The 21,668-nt window shown below is 47.7% G+C and overlaps 1 protein-coding gene across 1 annotated transcript in view; it reads right to left on the minus strand.

Moving 5' to 3' along the window:
* CACNA1F (calcium voltage-gated channel subunit alpha1 F) overlaps positions 1 to 21,668 on the minus strand; it is an 84,514-nt gene that overhangs the window by 22,472 nt on the left and 40,374 nt on the right. The window contains exons 18-27 of the mRNA XM_063118931.1: positions 18,749 to 18,806; positions 15,095 to 15,245; positions 12,762 to 12,891; positions 12,551 to 12,610; positions 10,350 to 10,456; positions 9,844 to 9,931; positions 9,396 to 9,503; positions 6,791 to 6,843; positions 4,520 to 4,666; positions 2,745 to 2,946 (exon numbers count right to left, since the gene is read on the minus strand). Of these exons, the coding sequence (XP_062975001.1) occupies positions 2,745 to 2,946; positions 4,520 to 4,666; positions 6,791 to 6,843; positions 9,396 to 9,503; positions 9,844 to 9,931; positions 10,350 to 10,456; positions 12,551 to 12,610; positions 12,762 to 12,891; positions 15,095 to 15,245; positions 18,749 to 18,806 (1,104 nt within the window). The remainder of the gene's footprint in view (positions 1 to 2,744; positions 2,947 to 4,519; positions 4,667 to 6,790; positions 6,844 to 9,395; positions 9,504 to 9,843; positions 9,932 to 10,349; positions 10,457 to 12,550; positions 12,611 to 12,761; positions 12,892 to 15,094; positions 15,246 to 18,748; positions 18,807 to 21,668) is intronic.

Below are 21,668 nucleotides of genomic sequence, written 5' to 3' on the forward strand. Positions count from 1 at the left end.
CAGAGACAGTGCTTCCTTAATGTCTTTGCCATAGCTCCCTGAGCGCTACCTTAATGTCTTTGCCATAGCTCCCTGAACCCCTTATAGAGAGAGCGCTTCCTTAATGTCTTTGCCATTGTGCCCTGAACCCATCTTATAGAGAGCGTGCTACCTTAATGTCTTTGCCATAGCTCCCTGAACCCATCTTATAGAGAGAGCGCTTCCTTAATGTCTTTGCCATAGCTCCCTGGACCCATCTTATGGAGAAAGCGCTACCTTAATGTCTTTTCCATAGCTCCCTGAACCCATCTTATAGAGAGAGCACTTCCTTAATGTCTTTGCCATAGCTCCCTGAACCCCTTATAGAGGGAGCGCTTCCTTAATGTCTTTGCCATAGCTCCCTGAACCCATCTTATAGAGAAAGCGCTACCTTAATGTCTTTGCCATAGCTCCCTGAACCCATCTTATGGAGAAAGCGCTACCTTAATGTCTTTGCCATAGCTCCCTGAACCATTTTCCCATTGCATGGCTACTAGCAAAGCACCTCTTTCAGCACCAAAATCCACATCAAGTTCCCAGTACCGTCAGCCTTTCCCTTTCTATTTCAGTGTTGGTTCCTCAGCCCTCTGACCATCACCGCTCCCCCTGCACTGTGACCTCTTCTTTAGTCATCACCACTGCTTCATGAAGTCTCAGAAAGCTGCCCACAGCTCAGGCAGGAGAAACAGGGATAACTGGACCTTCAGGAAATTGTTACAGCAGCCCCAAGTTGGTACTTTTGACATTGCTTGGTCTACTATCAGGGAGGTCGTACAGCTGTACAATATTGTGGCCACAAGGCGGCTAGTTGTCTTGCCGCCGCCGCCATCTTACTGCACATATTGTGCATCTGCACAAACCGTGTGAAGCACTGGCACTATGATTGGATGTGCTCTTGCCACCATAGGGTTGATTGGGGCTACTTTGGAGTTAGCTAATTATTATCCAGCATGCATCCCACAAGGAAATTTATTTATTTATTTATTTATTTATTTATTACATTTCTATACCGCCCAATAGCCGGAGCTCTCTGGGCGGTTCACAAAAATTAAAACCATTCAAAGTATAAAACAACAGTATAAAACCATAATATAAAATACAATATAAAAGCTCAACCAGATAAAAACAGCAGCCATGCAAAATTGCAAATTTAAAACACTGAGTTAAAATGTATTTATAGATTGTTAAAATGTTGGGAGAATAAAAAGGCCTTCACCTGGCATCTAAAAGCATATAATGTAGGTGCCAAGCGAACCTCCTTAGGGAGCTCATTCCACAGCCGGGGTGCCACAGCAGAGAAGGCCCTGCTCCTTGTAGCCACCTGCCTCACTTCCTTTGGCAGGGGCTCACGGAGAAGGACCTCTGAGGATGACCTTAGGGTCCGGGCAGGTACATACGGGAGGAGGCGTTCCTTCAGATAGCCTGGCCCCAAGCCGTTTAGGACTTTAAATGTCAATACCAGCACTTTGAATCGGGCCCGGACCTGGACTGGCAGCCAATGAAGCTGGAAAAGGACTGGCGTAAGGTGGTCTCGTCGGCCAGTCCCTGTTAGTAAGCGTGCTGCCCTGTTTTACACCAGTTGAATTTTCCAGACCGTTTTCAAAGGCAGCCCCACGTATAACGCATTGCAGTAATCCAAACGAGAGGTTATCAGAGCATGGATAACTGTAGCTAAGCTATCTCTGTCCAGATAAGGGCGTAGTTGGTATATCAACCTAAGCTGATAAAAGGTGCTCTTTGCCACTGAGTTCACCTGTGCCTCAAGTGACAGTTCTGGATCCAAGAGCACCCCCAAACTACAGACCCGATCCTTTAGGGGGAGTGCAACCCCGTCCAGGACAGGGCAAACATCACCTCGCCGGACAGAAGAACCACCCGCTAACAGTACCTCCATCTTGTCTGGATTGAGTTTCAGTTTATTAGCCCTCATCCAGTCCATTACCGTGCCCAGGCACTGGTTCAGAACAGAAATGGTAGTAGAAGACACCTTGCAGACAGTTCTGGACTGCAACCCCACTAATTTTGCCCACCTGGCAAAGAATTGTTGACTATTTATTTATGGCATTTCTAATCCATCCAATAACTAATGTTCTCTGGTTGGATTACAAACAGTTAAAAAAACTAAAATGCCATAGAACAGTTAAAAATATAAAATACAATACAAATATTCAAAAGAATAAAATACAATATAATGAATATTATAAAATTGTATACAATATAAAATACAGCTGATGACTGTCCTTTTAAGAGACAGCAAGCCCGTCTTGTGGTCTTTTCGGCACCACCGTCATATTTCCCGAGGCATTTTAGTCTTTCAGTTTCTATGGTTTTTAAATCAGTTATTGTATTTTTAAATCTTTACACTGGTGCTGGATTTTGCTTTGGTTTTATACTGTAGTTTTACATTAAATTTTACTGCACTGTGTTTTATGGTTTTAATTGCTGTGAACCACCCAGAGCGCTTCGGTTATTGGACTGTGTAGAAATGCAATAACATAATCTCCACATTCCTTTATTCAATGCAAGGAATTGTGGGACTGCTACTATATTCTTCTCCATGTGACGGGCAAGACAAAGAGGAAAAGAAGTAATTTGATCCTCACTGAAGGTGGCCAATGGCAAAGAACTTGACTGCAGAAGTTATTGAGTTAATGTTGGGTTAAACTAATATTCTTTGTGGTAGAAGAAGAAATAGTTCTTCCCACCAATACAGCAAAGACAGATACCTGGTTCTTGTCCAGCTCACAGTTCTTGTATTCCTGTTCTCCTTGAGCCCGGAAGGTGATGATGACAAAGCCCACAAAGATATTCATCATGAAGAAGGCGATGATGATGATGTAGACAATGAAGAAGATGGAGATCTCCACCCGGTAGTTGTAGATGGGCCCTTCATTTTCTGCATTGGCATCAATGGCTTTGTACAGGAGCCTGGCATGGACACGGCGGGGAAGAGAAGGCAGCAATGAGCAAAAAGTATAGGGGTGAAAGAAGAGACGCGCCTTTTGTAGCCAAAAATGCAACCACCAATTTCATAGGCAGAATACTTCTGACTACCGGATGTTTGGGGCTTAGGGGTAAGGGCGTGGCCATCATGCCCCACTTGCGAGGCTCCATGAACTATTTGCCAGCCTGTACTGGCACCAGAATTGCCAAGGCCCAGACCCGTTAAGGCTTCCATTGACCAAAAGCCTGTCACTTGGTGTCAGGACTGGCTAAGTCAAAGGCAGCACCCACTAGGTTGCATCCATTGCAGCCTTACTTAAAGTAGACCCATTGAAATGAACAGGACATAAATGAGTCATGACTAACTTAAGTCCCATTAATTTCAATGGGTCTACTCTACTCTAAGTAGGATTAATTTAGCTACAAGCTATTATCTCCACCCTAGCTGAGCTCTGCAACCAGCAAAAGCACATCCCAGAGTTCCCTGCAACTGTGCGAGAGGCTGTGGCGTTTTCTTTGTTTGTGTAAGCAGCTGGGAGTCTCAGACAAGGCCTAGCAGCAGCCAGGCTCCAATACCTTAGGGTGACCCTATGAAAAGGAGCACAGGGCTCCTGTATCTTTAACTGTTGCAAAGAAAAGGGAATTTCAGCAGATGTCATTTGTATATATGGAGGACCTGGGGAAATTCCCTCTTCATCACAACCGTTAAAGGTGCAGGAGCTATACTAGAGTGACCAGATTTAAAAGAGGGCAGGGCTCCTGCAGCTTTAATGGTTGTGATGAAGAGGGAATTTCACCAGGTCCCCATATATACAAATGACACCTGCTGAAATTCCCTTTTCAGTACAACTGTTAAAGATACAGGAGCTCTGTATCTTCTACCCTCTTTTCTATTCGAGACCCAACAGTACTCCATCTCTGAGAGCTACTATTATTAGGGTGACCGTATGAAAAGGAGGACAGGGCTCCTGTACCTTTAACAGTTGCATAGAAAAAGGAATTTCAGCAGATGTCATTTGTATATATGGAGGACCTGGGGAAATTCCCTCTTCATCACAACCGTTAAAGGTGCAGGAGCTATACTAGAGTGACCAGATTTAAAAGAGGGCAGGGCTCCTGCAGCTTTAACTGTTGTGATGAAGAGGGAATTTCACCAGGTCCCCATATATACAAATGACACCTGCTGAAATTCCCTTTTCAGTACAACTGTTAAAGATACAGGAGCTCTGTGCTCCTTTTCATAGGGTCACCCTACCTTACCTCCTGTTCCACCAAGGCAGGTTGTCTGCCAAAGTAGGTGCAAGCTGAATTTGTTGTGGGTGAGAAGAGAAGGGTAAATCTCCTTTCTGGTCTTTGATAATCCCCCCCCCCCCCATTTATGGCAGAAGAAGGCAGAGACAAAGCCAACAACACAACACCTTTTGGGTGGCAAAACAAAGTCCTTTCGTACTTGTCAACAAGAATGGTGAGAAATCTGGGAATGACGAGCATCAGGTGAGCAGGCCTGGTCCAAAAACATCACAAACACACCCATACAATTCCCAGTACAATAACTTACGCTGGCCAGCCCTCAAAAGTGGAGACAGTGAAGAGGGCCATCATGCCCGACAGCACATTGTCGAAGTTGAATTCACTGTTGAGCCACATCCGCTCGCGCACCATTGGGTGAGCCACATCTCCATCCTTGTACACAATGAAAGTGCCCCTGGAATTGTGGGGGGAGGAGGGGGGAGGGGCAGAAGAAGACGTAGGCACGGATTACAGTTGTGGGTAGCTGAATTTAGGCAGGTCGACATAATCCAAGTCCCTAACGCCTGATATAATTACCACCTGCAGAAAACCATGCCTTTAACTATAAAAATAAACAAACAGAAACAAGACTCTGTTGTTGTTGCTGCAAAAGACTACCATGGCTATCCCTTGGAAATTCTAACTACGAAACTACCCTTGCCAACCTCCTTTCTATCTGGAAAGTGCTGTTGGGGGAAGAGGCAGGTGAGACGGCCACAGTCCGGCACTCAGTGGTGCTTCATGGAACTGAAACACCACTGAGCGCTTCATTTCCACTGTTAACTAAGGGCCAAATGACTCTTGACTGTTAACTAAGGCCCAAATGAGATGCTCGGCTCCTACACCGTGCCGGGAGACCTCTGCTGGGCTGAAAACAACAGAATGAAATTTAATAGGGGTAAATGCCAAGTTCTACATCTAGGAAATAGAAACCAAAGGCACAGTTACAAGACGGGGGATACTTGGCTCAGCGATACTACAAACGAGAAGGATCTTGGAATTGTTGTAGATCGCAAGCTGAATAGGAGCCAACAGTGCGATGTGGCTGCAAGAAAGGCAAATGCTCTTTTGGGCTGCATTAATAGAAGTATAGCTTCCAAATCACGTGAGGTACTGGTTCCTCTCTATTCGGCCCTGGTTAGGCCTCATCTAGAGTATTGCGTCCAGTTCTGGGCTCCACAATTCAAGAAGGACGCAGACAAGCTGGAGCGTGTTCAGAGGAGGGCAACCAGGATGATCAGGGCTCTGGAAACAAAGCTCTATGAAGAGAGACTGAAAGAACTGGGCATGTTTAGCCTGGAGAAGAGAAGATTGAGGGGAGACATGATAGCACTCTTCAAATACTTAAAAGGTTGTCACACAGAGGAGGGCTAGGATCTCTTCTCGATCCTCCAGAGTGCAGGACATGGAATAACGGGCTCAAGTTAAAGGAAGCCAGAATCCAGCTGGGCATCAGGAAAAACTTCCTGACTGTTAGAGCAGTACGACAATGGAATCAGTTACGTAGGGAGGTTGTTGGTTCTCCCACACTAGAGGCCTTCAAGAGGCATCTGGACAAGCATCTGTCGGGGATGCTTTAGGGTGGATTCCTGCCTTGAGCAGGGGGTTGGACTCGATGGCCTTGTAGGCCCCTTCCAACTCTGCTATTCTATGATTCTATGAGAGGCCAGAGGTGGGGGACTTTGCAGCAGGAAAGGGATAAATCCTCAGTGGTCTGCTGGGTGTGTCTTCAATCTGGAGTCTTTTTAATCAAGATGTTTCTTTTGCTTCCTGTGTGGAGAAGCTACTTTTGTTTGGGGTATCTTTGGTTCAACCTGATCCCCTTTGGGGGATCTCGACTGAAACAAGAAAAGGAGATGTCTACCCGAGGGCTGACGAATGATGACTTGGCCATAGCTTATGATGATAACTGGTACATGTAAATGAGATGCTACATGAGAGACATGGGTGAACCGTCTCCCATCCCATCCATCCTTTCTCTCTCCTTCCACTGAAAAGCAATCACGGGAAGCTGCCAGTGAAAGTGGAGGAATAGCAGAGGAGGGGGTGCGTAAGCTGTTCCCCCTTACCTGTTCAAAATAATCCCGCTGTTGCTGCTTCTACCCTACTCCACCCCCACCCCCCACTACCACATACTGGGGGAAAGAAAAAGAGGAAAACAGCTTGTGGAGAGGCACCAATTTTGAGAAGGAAGGCAGCATCTTTCCCCTGCCACTCTTCTGCTCATAGTTGTAGACTCTAAGGCTGCTTTTCAGTTAAAAATAATAATAATAATAATTAAAAAGCAGGTATCTCCTGTATAATATTTCGTTTGAGCCTCAACTTCTAGCTTGAACTACAATACCCGATCATTATTTGATACTAACCCCCTAGCTTTGATCCCAGTTTGTTTATTTGTTATTTATTTAGAATCTTTTATACCGCTGCGTTTTGCTATTCTTATTGAGTTGGGAATCTGTACTGGAGTAAAGAATAGCAGGGGCAGAGAGTTAGGGTTAGCAATGGCTCCTATTGTTGCCAGGGCAGGGCTGGTACCTACTTGCACTCAGCTGGGGTGTGTTTGGCCTCATCCGTGCAGCTGTAGAATTTGCCCTGGGGACAAAAGCAAGAGGAGGTTGGAGATCAGGTGGTGACAGAGCAGGGAGGGAGGTGTCCTATGTTCCCACCCCAAGCACTGACTCCATGTCTAGGGTGGCCATATTTTGGAAACCAAAAAGGAGGACAACATGGTCGGCCCCCAAGGGGGCGTGCCCAGCACCAAGGGGGCGTGCCCACCCGAACATAGCCTTGGTCACATGTCTGATTTTGCAGCACACATTTAAGACATATCTGTTCCACATAACATCTTAATGTTAAAATCACTGAAATAAAGAACAAGTGAGAGATTCAATGTATCTGAAATTAACCTCACTCATTCCTACTTTTGTAGGTTTTGCTGTACTTTGAAGCTTTTGCTATACTCTGTGTGTTACATTCTCCCCTTCCCTCAAATATCTTTTCTAACTGTAATCTTCACTCATTGCAAGCTGCTGTTGTTGTTAACAGGGTTTGCTACTGGCCCCAGATCTGTTTCAAATTTGGTATGGCTAAAGCCCTACCTAAAAGCTATCATGGTGCCAACTTTCAGCTCTTTATCTTTAAAAATGACAGTTTAAAAAATAATAATTTTAAAACCTCATTTTTAAAAAAAAATCCTAAAAAATCAATGGATGAACGGATCTGTTTCAAATTTGGTGTGGCTAAAGCTCTACCTAAATCCTATCATGGTACAAAGTTTCATCTCTTTATATTTGAAAATAACGATTTTAAAAATAATAATTTTAAAACCTCAATTTAAAAAAAAATCCTAAAAAATCAATGGATGAACGGATCTGTTTCAAATTTAGTGTAGTTAAAGCTCTACTTAAATCCTATCATTGTACAAAGTTTCATCTCTTTAACTTTAAAAATGACGATTTTAAAAATAATAATTTTAAAACCTCAATTTTTAAAAAATTCCTAAAAAATCAATGGATGAACAGATCTGTTTCAAATTTGGTATGACTAAAGCTCTTCTTAAGAGCTACTATTGTGCCAAGTTTCATGTCTGTATCTTAAATAATGACAGAGTTATAAGCATTTTTGTTAATTCCCATTAGAGCTGCTCTTTGAGAAAAAAAATCCGGATTTCCCCTCCCCCTCCCGGATTTGCCATCAAAAACCCGGGCAAATCCGGGCAAATCTGGTCATATGGTCACCCTATCCATGTCCCTGCTTAAATTTGGAGGAGATATATCATAAAGCAGCTCACAAAGGATGGGGCTGAGCAGGGTTTCCCAGAACCAGCATCTGCTTTTACCCCGTCCTGTAATGTGGCACCCACTTTGATTGTTTCATCTTGGGGTAGAAGTAAATGTTAGGCTCAACATGTGGCTGCCACTGAAAATGGCAGCCAGGTGTCAGGTTGTCCTCCTCCTCCTCCTCCTCCTGCCATTTACTTCTGCTATGACATCATCATGTGATGCATTTCCCCATCCCGTATCTTTCAGCTGTTCCTGGCGGAGGGCAAGGAAAGAACATGCGTGGGGTTTGGGCATGCCTAACAGGAAAAGGGGGAGCAGCAGCCCCATGCTAGCTGCTCCCTTTATGTTGTTTTAGCTTTACTATATCGATCTCCCAACTTATCTTTCTTTCCGTCTCCAGTTAATGTTTTTGTTTTTCTGTGTCTCTCCCCAAAACGGGCAGGGCAGGAACAACCCCGAGGTTCTGTAGGGGAGACCACTTCATAGGAAGTGTTTGAAGACATTTGTAGCAACCATGACCGGTTTACCCCTGTAACATGTATGGCGATGCATTTGTATCAAACGCGGCATAAATGCAGCCTTATACTGAGTCTTGGTCCATCCAACTCAGTATTGTTGGTGCTGACTGGCAGCATCTCTCCTGGGTTTCAGGCAGGAGTTTTACCCGGGATCGAACCTTGAACTTTCTGCACATGCCCCTCCTTTACTTCCTTTTGAACAGGGGGCGCTGAGTTGGCGCCCCATTCCCCCTACACCCTGCGGTTTCACTTACCTGTTGTGGCATCGGGTAATCCCCATGCCAAGGAGGGAGCAGGGATTTCCGGTGGTCATCTGGGTACTGGAGGGGCCCCCCTCCTGGCTGCTGGAGACCAATCAGCGGTCGCCATCTACCAGGATAGCCCCCTGGATCGGTCATGGCGCAAGGTCAGACAGCGGAGTTGCTGGGGTGACCTCGCTCCCAACCAAAAAGTCAGAGTAAATCCCGACTTTTTCGCTGCGCGGTTTCGCAGGAAAGCACCACGGTGGCTGTGAATCTCCAGGTGCGTTGTATAACTGATGCAGCACAGATTCACAGCCACTACAGGGCTTTGGCCATGTATAGACAGCCCCCAGGTGTTTTTCTTTCTGATGATCAATGCTTGAAACAAATAAACCAACTGACTGGTTTCCATAGTGAGGTTTAAGATTGGTTGCTAGGGTGACGGCATTTGGAAAAGTCCTGGATGCCTGCCCCCAGGAGACACACCCTCCCTCCCTGAATGCACTCACTCCCCCTCCACCCCGCCCTCAATCCACACACATCAACCCATCTTTCAAGCTCCCTTAAGCGGAACCTCCCCAACAGAGATGCCCACTCGTTACCTTGAACAGTTGGACGCCGATGCAAGCGAACATGAACTGTAGCAGGGTGGTGACTATCATGATGTTCCCGATGGTGCGGATGGCCACGAACACGCACTGGACCACGTGCTGTTGGGGGAAGAGGCAGATGAGATGGCCACGGTCCAGCGCCCAGTGGTGCTTCATGGAAATGAGGGCCAGAAGGAGGGCGTGGGGAGGAAAGCACAGGAGCCCTCTTTTCATAGCCCATGTGCCGGGAGAAACAAGAGTAAGAACTCTCCCCACAGCGGCACGTTCAGAGAAGACTTCCTCAACCTGGTGCCCTCCAGATGTTTTTTTGGAGGACAACTCCCAGTTTTCCTAACCATTCGTGGGGCTGATGGGGTTTGAAGTCCAAAAGATCCAGAGGAGAGCAGGTGGAGGAGGGTTGGCGTAGGGGCGCCCCCCGCCCTTCAAATAAGTCACTCACCTTGAGCCCCTTGGCCCGGTTGATGGCTCGGAGAGGACGGAGCACCCTCAGCACTCGCAAAATCTTCACCACGGAGATGGCACTGGAGCTGAAGTGGAAACAGGAGAGGAGACGTGAGAGCTGCCGGGCTAAAGCCAACCTCCCTTAGGCCTTCTTTTCCACATCCAGGAGGGAATCTACACGTCGTTGTGAGGGCGCTTGCATGCGCCCCCAGTGCGCCCCCACAATGACTGTGTAGACGGAGAAAGAAGAGACGGAGGAAGAGGAGGCTGGGGAACCGGTCGCGTCCATGCCGCCGCCTCCCTGCTGGCCTCCTGCTGCCGGGGTAAGAGCCACCCGCCCTCACAACGACGTGTAGATTCCCTCCATGTCTCAGATAAGCTAGCATTGCCCTTTCATCCTGGACTGGACTGGACTGGTGTAACGACTTCTTCTTCTTCTTCTTCTTCTTCTTCTTCTTCTTGGGTCTCCCCCAAGGACTTTGCCCACTCCCCTGTCAGACTTACTGGATGCCAAAGGAGATGAGGGAGACGCTGACCACCAGCAGGTCCAGAAGATTGAACCAATTCCGGCAGAACGAGCCCTTGTGCAGGAAGGCACCATAGGCAGTCATCTGAGGAGAGAGATGTGCTAAGCACCCCATGCTAAGCACCCCCGCTAACCCCCGCTCCACTCCTCTCTTCAACCACAGCTGGGACCCAGGGCCTTTGGGACTAGTTCCCCAGCTGCCTTCCTCTAACCAAATGACCCTGTCTTCCCCACCCCCTTTCATTCAGTTATATTTAAGAGGCAGGATACTAAGAGGGCTGGGCGCATGGAAGTCGCAGAACTGCATGAGAACTACAGATCTCTCCAAAAAGAGTCTGCCAGAAATTCTAGAATAAGCCTGGCTTTCCCGTTTCCATCTGTTCTACAGGCCCTACTCTAGATACTTTGCCAGCCTACGCCCCCCCCCCCCCCAGGCCTTTGCGTATGCCACAACTGAACGCGAATAGAGAAAGTTCACAGGGTGTGGCATTAGCTGCAGAATGCAGCTTGCTGGGAATCTCAGTTATCATTTAAAACAAAACAAAACGCACCACAAAATTTCAAGCCCTCAAGGTTCAGAGACATGCTTGAAAGTGTGTGGGCAATGGCTGTGAACTTTTAGGGCTAAACTAGATACTACGTTAAGTGTGTAGCGTCTAGCTCAGAGGCGGACTGTGTGGTGTCCCTGGGACACCCTAATGCCTCCAGACAACTTGCTAAGTGCCCACGGAGACACCCTATGCTTCCCAATTTTTATCTAAAATACATTTTTATATATTCTTACTGGCAGCTGGGCTCGCTTCAAAACGAAGTGGGGGGGGGGGCTCTAGTAGCTGCCATCTTAACATCCCATGAATTCACTTGTCCTTTGTGACTAGACAGGCCCACCCCTGGCAGCCATTTTATGGTTGTGCTCTGGACAGTGTCTCAAATTTCCAATTGTGCCCACAGGCCCAAAAGGTTTCCTACTACTGGTCTCGCTGATCCTAATTTTTATCTTTACTACGTATAGTGTAAGTGCATGGGTTCCTGATCCAGCCAAGGGAGTTCCCCCTCTTTCTTTAGCCCCTGCATGGGGTGGGGGAGGCATATGTAGGGGGGAAAGTGGCTGGGTCGGAAGGTATTAAAACCCAGAATTTTAATTTGGGGTGGAGGGGCAGCAGAGTATACATAGGCCTGACCTCTTCCTCCAAGTCTGCTACCTCCAGGCATTGCATCACCATTCTGTTCTGGGGACGGTGATTTTAGTCTTCGGCCCAGTGTTGTTCATAACATTTAAAAAGCAAGAGTCCATCTTCAGGATCTCTAAGCTGTTAAAGCATAACTCGTCTGTGTGACCTGAGTTACGTGACTCATGCTTACGAACGGAAGAGGTGCTGATCAAGAGGGAATCTACACGTCGTTGTGAGGGCGCTTGCATGCGCCCCCAGTGCGCCCCCAAAACGACTGTGTAGATCATGCCCTGAAGAGACGGAGGAAGAGGCGGAGGAGTCCTGCTGCTGCTGCCGCCCACCTCCCCGCCGGCCTCCTGCTGCCAGCGGAAGAGCCAGCCGGGTCGGAGAGCTTCTTCCGCTCTCCGCCCGCCTTCTTCCGCCGAGCTCTCCGATCCAGCCGGCGGGGAGGTGGGCGGCAGCGGCGGCGGCGGCGGTGGCAGCAAGGACGCGGCCGGATTCCCCAGCCGCCGCCTCCTCCGCCTCTTCCTCCGCCTCTTCAGGGCACGATCTACACAGTCGTTTTGGGGGCACACTGGGGGCGCATGCAAGCGCCCTCACAACGATGTGTAGATTCCCTCCAAGCCAAGGTCTACCTAGTCCAGTAATTTTTTTTTTGCAAGGATTGCAGCAACCAGGAGGCACCTAGCAGTCCCCACCGAAATAGGCCAGAGGCTTGCCTGCAGACCACACACTACTTCCTGCCCACTCCGCCCACTCCACCCCCCCCACCACCTACCCCCACTCTTACTTGGAGCTCATTCTGCCGTCGTTGACCCCCTTCCTTCCTTCCTTCCTTCCTTCCGACCCCCACCCAGCCCACGCGGAAAGCTGGCTGCTTGGTGCCACTCCGCAGACTTGGCCTGTGGGGCACACGTCTCATCTTTCCAACGAAGCAGCTGCCCCCCACCCCCGGGCTGCTCTCCCTGTCTTCATCCCCTCCTTCTCATTCTACTTAGGTTTGGTACCTTGAGCAGGATCTCAACAGTGAAGATAGAAGTGAAGGCATAGTCAAAGTAGCCCAGAATCTGAGTAATGGGGAGGAAAAATGGGAGGGGGGGATAAAGTGAGAAAAAAGAGCAGGGTGAAACGTGGGGAGAGGAGACCCAGACTCTACGGCCTGCCTCCACCCCCTTTCTCCCCTTCTACCCCATCGCGTTCCCACGGCAGGGGGCTTACGTTGTTGCGGAAAGAGTGCGCCCGGATAGGGTCTTCGGCTGCCAGAGAGATGCTGCTGAGGATGATGAAGACGAGGATGAGGTTGGTGAAGATGTGGTGATGGATCAGCCTGTGGCACCCGACCCGAAGCCTGGCGGGAGAAGGGGAGGCAGCCATCTTAGAGAGCCAGCAGGACAAGACTGCTGGGTCTCCTGAGGCTCAGATCCTGAGCAGGAGAGGGGGGGGAGCAAAGGGGTGACCCTGGAAGATCAGTGGGGAAGAGTCTAGGTGTCCCCAGTGCCTGAGGGACAAAGGCAAGGAGCCAATAGAAAACCTCTGGAGGTGGGCTGTCCCTTAGACTCTTGACCCATGCCTTGAGATTTTATTCTTTTTGCCAGAGTCCCTGAGAAGAAGGCTAAAACACTAACCCTCGCAACCCAAGGTCCAAATAAGATCGTGAACGGACTGCCTCTGCCTAGGCAGAGGCAGTCAGTGGCTCACATTACCCCCTGCCCACTTCTGAATCGATGGGTCCCCAAAGTTCTCCTGTTGACCTACAAAGCTTTTCACGGTCTAGCTCCTGCCTATCTCTCCTCTCTCATCTCACACTATTGCCCCGCTCGTGCTCTTCGCTCCTCTGATGCCATGTTTCTCGCCTGCCCAAGGGTCTCTACTTCCCTTGCTCGGCTTCGTCCATTTTCTTCCGCTGCCCCTTACGCCTGGAACGCTCTTCCAGAACATTTGAGAACTACAAGTTCAATCGCAGCTTTTAAAGCTCAGCTAAAAACTTTTCTTTTTCCTAAAGCTTTTAAAACTTGATTTTGATCAGACTTTATACTGTTAGTTTTACCCTACCCTGTGCCTGTTTGGTGCATTCTCTTCCCCTCCTTGTTGTTTTATTATGATTTTATTAGAATGTAAGCCTATGCGGCAGGGTCTTGCTATTTACTGTTTTACTCTGTACAGCACCATGTACATTGATGGTGCTATATAAATAAATAATAATAATAATAATAACAATAAAAACAGGACCTCTGACAATTTGGACCCTAATCTTACCCTGGTTAGCCCTTTCCTCTCCCCAGAGATCTCAGCGCCCTCACCAAAACTACAGTTCCCAGGAAGATTTGGGGGAAACCATGACAGTTAAATGGATATAAAAACTGATATAAGTTGGTAGTATAGATATTACACACCTGGCCGTAAGGCGCCACGGAACTCGAACCAGGGTCCCTGGTTGCATCTGACTCTCCACACTACTAGGGCAGCTCACAGGCAGAGGGAGGAGCCATTAGCCTGACAACCGGTGTGCTGTAGTGCCAAGCCAAAGAGGGCTACTGCAGCTCATCAGCCCAGCCAGACTGGATGATCTGAGAGGACCCGATAGAGGCCCGGCTGATGTTATCATAACTGTGGCTTCAGGCTTGGTTCCTCGGTGTGAGTAATGTATTGCTAGAAGCAGCAACCTGGCTTGCCCATGTGCCTGCCTCCAAGGCCAGCCCTACCATTGGTCGGAGTGAGGTGGCCACTTCAGGCGACAGATACTGGGGGGCGGGGAGTGGTAGTGAGGTGCTGGAGAGCTGAGCTGTGTTCATCATGCAGTCCACCCTGCACTAAGCTAGCTTGTTGCCCTCAGGTTCAGTGGGAGATTCCGTCCCATTGCCAGGGCCGAAACCAGATTCATCTACCAGTCTGGTTGGCTTATGTACATGGAGGTGGGCACCATCTTGACCTTTGCCTCAGGCAGTGAAATTAGGGTGAGCATATGAAAAGGAGGACAGGGCTCCTGTATCTTTAACAGTTGCATAGAAAAGGGAATTTCAGCAGGTGTCCTTTGTATATAAGGAGAACCTGGTGAAATTCCCTCTTCATCACAGCTGTTAAAGCTGCCCTCCTTTAAATCTGGTCACTCTAGTATAGCTCCTGCAGCTGTAGCTGTGGTGATGAAGAGGGAATGTCACCAGGTTCTCCATATATACAAATGACACCTGCTGAAATTCCCTTTTCTATGCAACTGTTAAAGAGACAGGAGCCCTGTCCTCCTTTTCATAGGGTCACCCAAGTGAAACCAGATTCATCTACCAGATTCATCTACCAAGCCTCAGGCCGGCTTGGCTGCCTTTACTTTGCATCCGCCTCTGACTTTCATTAGCTGTTCTGGACCTTGACTGTACAGAAGTAGACTTTACAGCCACCTGTGGCCCTTCCCACTGGCCACTAGTGAGCCTGACCACGCAGGGCCCTGAGGCTAAGAGAGAGAAACTGAGAGAGAAACACTTTTTGCGCAAGCACAGCCAGACTGCGGAAAGGGCAGCCCACCCTCTTCCCCCTTGTTCGAGCGTTGCTGTACTCACGGGTTTGTCTTGCTAAGACAGAAGAAGGAGCTTCCCTCAGGAATTGGCAACACTTTCTCCTTGGGGGCCTCCTCCAGTTTGTCCAGGTGGGACTCCGCCAAGCTCTGCTGGTCTCCCTCTCCCTCTCCCTCTTCCTCCTCCTCCTCCTCACCTGAAAGTAGAACGGGGGGAAAGCCAACCAACCAACCAAATTAATGATATAGCACCATAAATATGCATGGTGCATTACAAAGGATGAACCGGGGGGGGGGGGAGAGACACATCCCTGCCCCAAGAAGCTTACAATCTAAAATTCAAGACATGAGGAAGCAATGAAGGGAGGGGAGGAAGCTAGAGGAGAGGGGAGCCAAGGAAAGAATATGGATTCGGTCCCGAGACACAGTTTAGGCTCTGTTTCTGTTGTAGAAGAGGTTGTAGAAAGGTGGGATTGAAGATGTGGAGGTGGGAAGACAGCCCGGGCATATCCCAGGTATATGGGGCAGCAAGAGAGAAAGGGCAGGGTCGTTTGTGGGATCAGGAGACCTGGGTGTGTGTCGTGACCCCAACTCCAAGCATCAACCTCAACACTGGCACAGAGGGTGAAGGGATAGCTGATTATTATTATTATTATTATTTATTTATATAGCGCCATCAATGTACATGGTGCTGTACAGAGTAAAACAATAAAATAGCAAGACCCTGCCGCATAGGTTTACATTCTAATAAAATCATAATAAAACAATAAGGAGGGGAAGAGAATGCACCAAACAGGCACAGGGTAGAGTAAAACTAACAGTATAAAAGTCAGAACAAAATCAAGTTTTAAAAGCTTTAGGAAAAAGAAAAGTTTTTAGCTGAGCTTTAAAAGCTGCGATTGAACTTGTAGTTCGCAAATGTTCTGGAAGAGCGTTCCAGGCGTAAGGGGCAGAAGAAGAAAATGGGCGAAGCCGAGCAAGGGAAGTAGAGGCCCTTGGGCAGACGAGAAACATGGCATCAGAGGAGCGCAGAGCACGAGCGGGGCAATAGTGTGAGATGAGAGAGGAGAGATAGGAAGGAGCTAGACAGTGAAAAGCTTTGTAGGTCAACAGGAGAAGTTTATATTGGATTCTGAAGTGAATTGGAAGCCAATGAAGAGATTTCAGAAGTGGAGTAACACGGTCAGAGTGGCGAGCCAAGAAGATGATCTTAGCAGCAGAGTGGTGAACAGAAACCAACGGACTGATGTGAGAAGAAGGAAGGCCGGTGAGAAGAAGGTTGCGGTAGTCCAACCGAGAAATCACCAATGCATGAACAAGAATCTTGGCAGAAGAGACAGACAAAAAGCTGAGTGAGGAGGACCGGTGGCACAGGCGGAGGAAGCACTAGCCAGGGCCCCAATTGTTAAGTTTAAGAAAGGAAAAGGCTTGCGTAGTCATTAAAAGTGTGTGTGTGGCTATCTCAAGGCTAAACAGAGGAAGACTATCTGTGAGCAATTACCTTGAGATAGAAGCTGTACTGGGAACCTTGCCAGGATTCTCTAAGATATCATGGTGTTAATGATATGAATATACCAAAGATCCTTGAGGCTGGGTTAGCCTAATCACAGCTGTATGTAACATAGATAAGAACTGTGTATATATGCATATGTGTATAGCTTTTGTCACTCTGCACAATGACACGGAACTGTGAAGAAGTCTGAAGCTAATAAACTTACTCTGCTAAGTAAGACCTGCATTGGGAGCTGTGTTTCTGAGCACAAACAGAATTCCCAAGGAAAAGTTCTGGCCCCAACACCAATGCCAAGTCCAAACCACGAAACCAGGAAAGCCTTGAGCCTGAGAATCCAAAGCCTGGATCTCCAGAGACCACAACAGCTGAGCTGGGCTCCTCAAAGCATGAGTCTCACACTCTAGATAGCCCACTTGCCTCCCATTCTTTGCTACGGGGGCAGAGGGATCACTAAGGCTAAGGAGTACATAAGGCACCCTTCCCCAACCTGTTGCCTTCCAGAGGCCTTGGAATTCAATTCCCATCAACCTCAGCCACCATGGCCAATGGCCATGAATGCTGAGAGTTGATGTCCAAAACGTCTGGAGGACACCAGGTTGGGGAAGTCTGATGTAAGAGCTCAGCTGGGCTCCAGATGCAGCTGGAGTGAGTTGTCTGCTTGGAACTGCCCAAAGTCCTGAAAACTGAAGCGACTGAGGCTGAGGCAGCTCCTTCCCTCCTCACTCTCTTCCTCTGTGGTCTCCTGCTTGCAGTCATAATAGAATGTCAAAAGGTAGAGCCTGTGAGAAGTGAAGGTCACACTGGCAGGCAGGCATCAGGACAGGTGGGCAGAGAGCTGGGGCCAAGGCACAGCGGCCTCTGAAGGCGAGGATGAAGGGTGTGTGCTGGAGCCAGGAATGGACAGGAAGCCGGTGCAGCACATGCTTCCTGTCCTTCTAGTCTGGCATTATAGCACACCCAGCTGAGCGCGTGGAAAAGGCTCAACAGAGATTGTTTCCCTTCCAACACATCCTGTTTACCAGGGACCACTCTTATTCTCTGGCATTTTGTCCTCTGTGAAGGATTCTCCCTGTTTTGCCTTTTAGTGGAATTCAAGGGCAATCTTGTAAATACGTGTGTACGCCATTCTTCACGTTTCAACTTCCTCTGCCAGGACTCTAGCAGTAAAACCTCCACCTGTATTTTCATAGAATCATAGAATCATAGAATAGCAGAGTTGGAAGGGGCCTACAAGGCCATCGAGTCCAACCCTCTGCTCAATGCAGGAATCCACCTTAAAGCATCCCTGACAGATGCTTGTCCAGCTGCCTCTTGAAGGCCTCTAGTGTGGGAGAGCCCACAACCTCCCTAGGTAACTGATTCCATTGTCGTACTGCTCTAACAGTCAGGAAGTTTTTCCTGATGCCCAGCTGGAATCTGGCTTCCTTTAACTTGAGTCCATTATTCCGTGGGAAGGGGGAGGTGCATCTTCATTCCAGATGAGTGTTCTTCAGGGATGCAGGGCCTATTTCAATCTGAGGGCCAAATTGGGATGCCTGGAAAGTCAAATTGGGAACCCTGGCCTGACGTTTTGCTCCCCGGATGTGCGTGCATAGATATGGACACTAAAGCACCATGAATCAAGCAAGAACACCTTTCACCTGTGATGTTTTGGAAGATATACAAATGTGTTGTAAATGTGACAACAGCATCTGAAAAAGGGCTTGGAGCTGCAATTGAGGCTGTGGCCAGGACGACTATGTGCTCCTTCCTCATGGCTTCCACACCTCTCCGGATTATTGCTTTCTATATGCCGATGTGCACAAAAGCTTTGCAGAGTACCAACAAAGAGACAGGTTCCGGCCCAAGAAGCTGACAGTCTAAAATCCTATTGGCATCAATCCTATTCTCTGTTACCTGAAATATAGAGGCTGTTTTCATATTTGAGGCTTAAACAACCCACAGAAGCTCGAAAGGCGTTTTACGTTAACGTCTGCCTAATAGCTGTTTTCTGTGGCACAGAAAATGTGGAGGAGGAAAAGCAGAAGGAGAGATTTGGCCAGTTGTAGGTTTTGCATCCAATTACGAACCTGACAGAAATCGAGAGCTGCTTTAAGCCTCAGGTGTGAAAACATAAATAGCCCTTTTGTCTCAGTAGGATAATGATCTTTAGGGCTCTTACAGTGCCAAACACAATTCCTTCCTCACCTGCTTCTTCGCTGCCTTCCTCTACCTCCTCCTCTTCCTCTTCCTCACCACATTCCACCTAAGAAGAAAACAGATGGGGGGTATCACAAGATGGGGAGACATATGAACGGGAGTGAGAGAGGAGATTCCTCTCAAAGGCTTCCAGGCTGGCATGCTCCCATTAGGACCTGGACAAGAAGGGCACACCAAGCCTACAGCGATGGGATGATGCAACAAGCATGCACAACTCAGCAGGCAGGTCTCCTGCAAAAGCTTCTTCCACGTGCAGAGTTCTGCTATGAAGCAACTTCAGAAGGCAGCCATACCAGACGTGACTGGGTGAGCCAGATTTCTTCAGCTGATACACCAAAGAACCTGGAGCTTTTCTACATGAAGCTTCTAACCTGCACCTTTACTGAGGCTTCAGCATCCAAATTCTTTGCGGGACTAAGTTTGGCTCCTTTACATGTTCCTTCTCCGGGGTGCAGGGGGAGGTTCTTTCTCTGCATTTCTATATGTTCCACTATAGAATCGCAAGGTGGCTCTCTGGTATAGCAGAATTGCTTGATTCCCTTATGTATAAATGGCCATGCAGAAATTCTACAGACACCTCCTTCTAGTAAGGGCTTTTGCAATATGCCAGACTTATAAGATGTTTAATATTAATATATATGCTCAGGCCTTAGTGGCACTCTGTCATGTTTATAAGGTTTTAATGCCAATATATATATATATATATATATATATATATATATATATATATACATATGCCCCTTTGTCAATGTGTTTAATTAACCTATTAGGGGGGGAATCTTTTAATACTACGTATTGTTTTATTGTGTCATTAATGTTACAGCTCCCTGAATAAGACCTTAAAATAAAAGACAGGCCAAAACACACCAGGTTTCCTGTCAATAAATCTATTTTGCATCCTGAGAGCCTGTTTCTCTCCTTTGTGACCAACCATTCAGAAAAAAACACCCTACTTTCCTCATTAAGGAAGACAACGCAATCATGGCCGCAAGGCACGTGAGAGACCCTGGAAGAGGAGGACAGCCTGGAAAGGACCAACAAAATACCTGTGTCGAAAAGCTCCTGATCCGGGTGTATAATCTCCTTTCTGCCACATAGTATTGGCAATGCACAATCCCCGACATGCACGTTTGTTTTGTTTTGTTTACGAGATTTACATGCCGCTCTATATCTAACAAGATTCCCGAGCAGTGAACAATAAAATCAAGAGGGGAAAAAAAAAAGAATCAAAATACAGAATTAAAAGATTTAAAATCCGATTATGTCAATAAAACCATGCCTGGTTAGCTTGGGAAAGTGTGTTTGAATAAAAATGTCTTCAGCAGGTGCCGAAAACAAAACAACATGACATCAACAAACAGGGCATTCCACAGAAAGGGGAGCAATGCTGCCCAGACCTTAAGATGTCCGGGCATATGTACCTGCCCGGCCCTTAAGATCATCTACAGGGGCCCTTCTCCGTGAGCCCCTGCCAAAGGAAGTGAGGCAGGTGGCTACTAGGAGGAGGGCTTTCTCCGCTGTGGCACCCCGGTTGTGGAACGAGCTCCCCAGAGAGGTCCGCCTGGCGCCTACACTGTACTGCTTTCGTCGCCAGCTGAAGACCTTTTTATTCTCTCAGTATTTTAACACTTAATTTTAACTTACATTTAAATTTTACTGTTTCTAACTCTGTATTTTAATCTTACATCAATTTTGCGGTGTGGTTTTATCCTGGTTGCGCTTTTGATACTGTATTTTGTATTTGTGCTTTTAACCTGTTGGTTGTTTTATGACGGTTTTAATTTTTGTGAACCGCCCAGAGAGCTTCGGCTATTGGGCGGTATAAAAATGTAATAAATAAATAAATAAATAAATGCTAAAGGTTCTAGTTTGAGTGGACCCCAAACAGACTGCAGACTCACTCAGAACCGCCAGTTCTGTGTCCTCAGTGACTGGGCAGGCTGGCAAAGGAGAAGGCCTTTTCAAATATCCTGGTCCCAAGTTGTTTCGTGCTGGTAAACATGTACCAGTTTATTCTACGTGTGCAGGTAGGGGTGCATTCGTCCTGGAGGCCTCCACCTCTCCTTCTTCTACTTACCATTTCTCCCTGCAACCTTTTCCTCCAACTGCTTTTCTCTAGTGGGGCTCAGAATAAGTCAGGCTAGAAGAAAAAATAGCTGTCTGTAGGAAAGATCCCTCTGATGACCGTTCTTCCCCCATTCTTTTCCTTAAGCTATTTTTCTTCTTCTTCCAAGCCAGGCTGGTGAACAAGAAATAGGATCTTCCTCTGATATATCTGTGTTCCCTTCTCACTCTACAATATCTGTCCCTGCCAATCTGACAAGGGAGGCCTCCTGGACCCCAAATATGGCAACCAGGGGGACCTTTGACCAAGAAGCAATATCCATCCCACCAAGTGTCACCAGGAACGAATTTTCTCAGCCAGCTTGGACAAATCCAAACCCACAGATGAAATAAACCAGTATGTGTAACATGTACATCTGGGATTGTGCACTGCATGCACTATAGGGCAGATCATAAATCCAGATCAGGACCGTTGGTTTGTAAAGCCACAGGGAAATGTCTCTTGCTTTTTCGGAGCTTTGACTTCTGTGCTGGAGCCTTGCTACTCTGCAGGCCACCCAGATCACAGCAATTCTGCCTTTGTGTTCGTGAGACATGCCTGCTTTTGGTGCACAACTTGTAAGACAGGAGAAGATAAGAACATAAGAAGAGCCATGCTGAATCAGACCCAAGGTCCATTTAGTCCAGCGCTCTGTTCACACAGTGACCAACCAGCTGTTGATCAGGAACCCCCAAGCAGCAGCACTCTGCCACCTATGTTCCCCAGCAACTGGTGTATACAGGCATGGTGAGGCATTTTGAACGTTCATCCATATGTTCAGTTGCCTGTATGCAGGCTATTCAA

The sequence above is a fragment of the Elgaria multicarinata genome, chromosome 3 (genome assembly GCF_023053635.1).
Source record: "Elgaria multicarinata webbii isolate HBS135686 ecotype San Diego chromosome 3, rElgMul1.1.pri, whole genome shotgun sequence".
Lineage (NCBI taxonomy): Eukaryota > Metazoa > Chordata > Lepidosauria > Squamata > Anguidae > Elgaria > Elgaria multicarinata.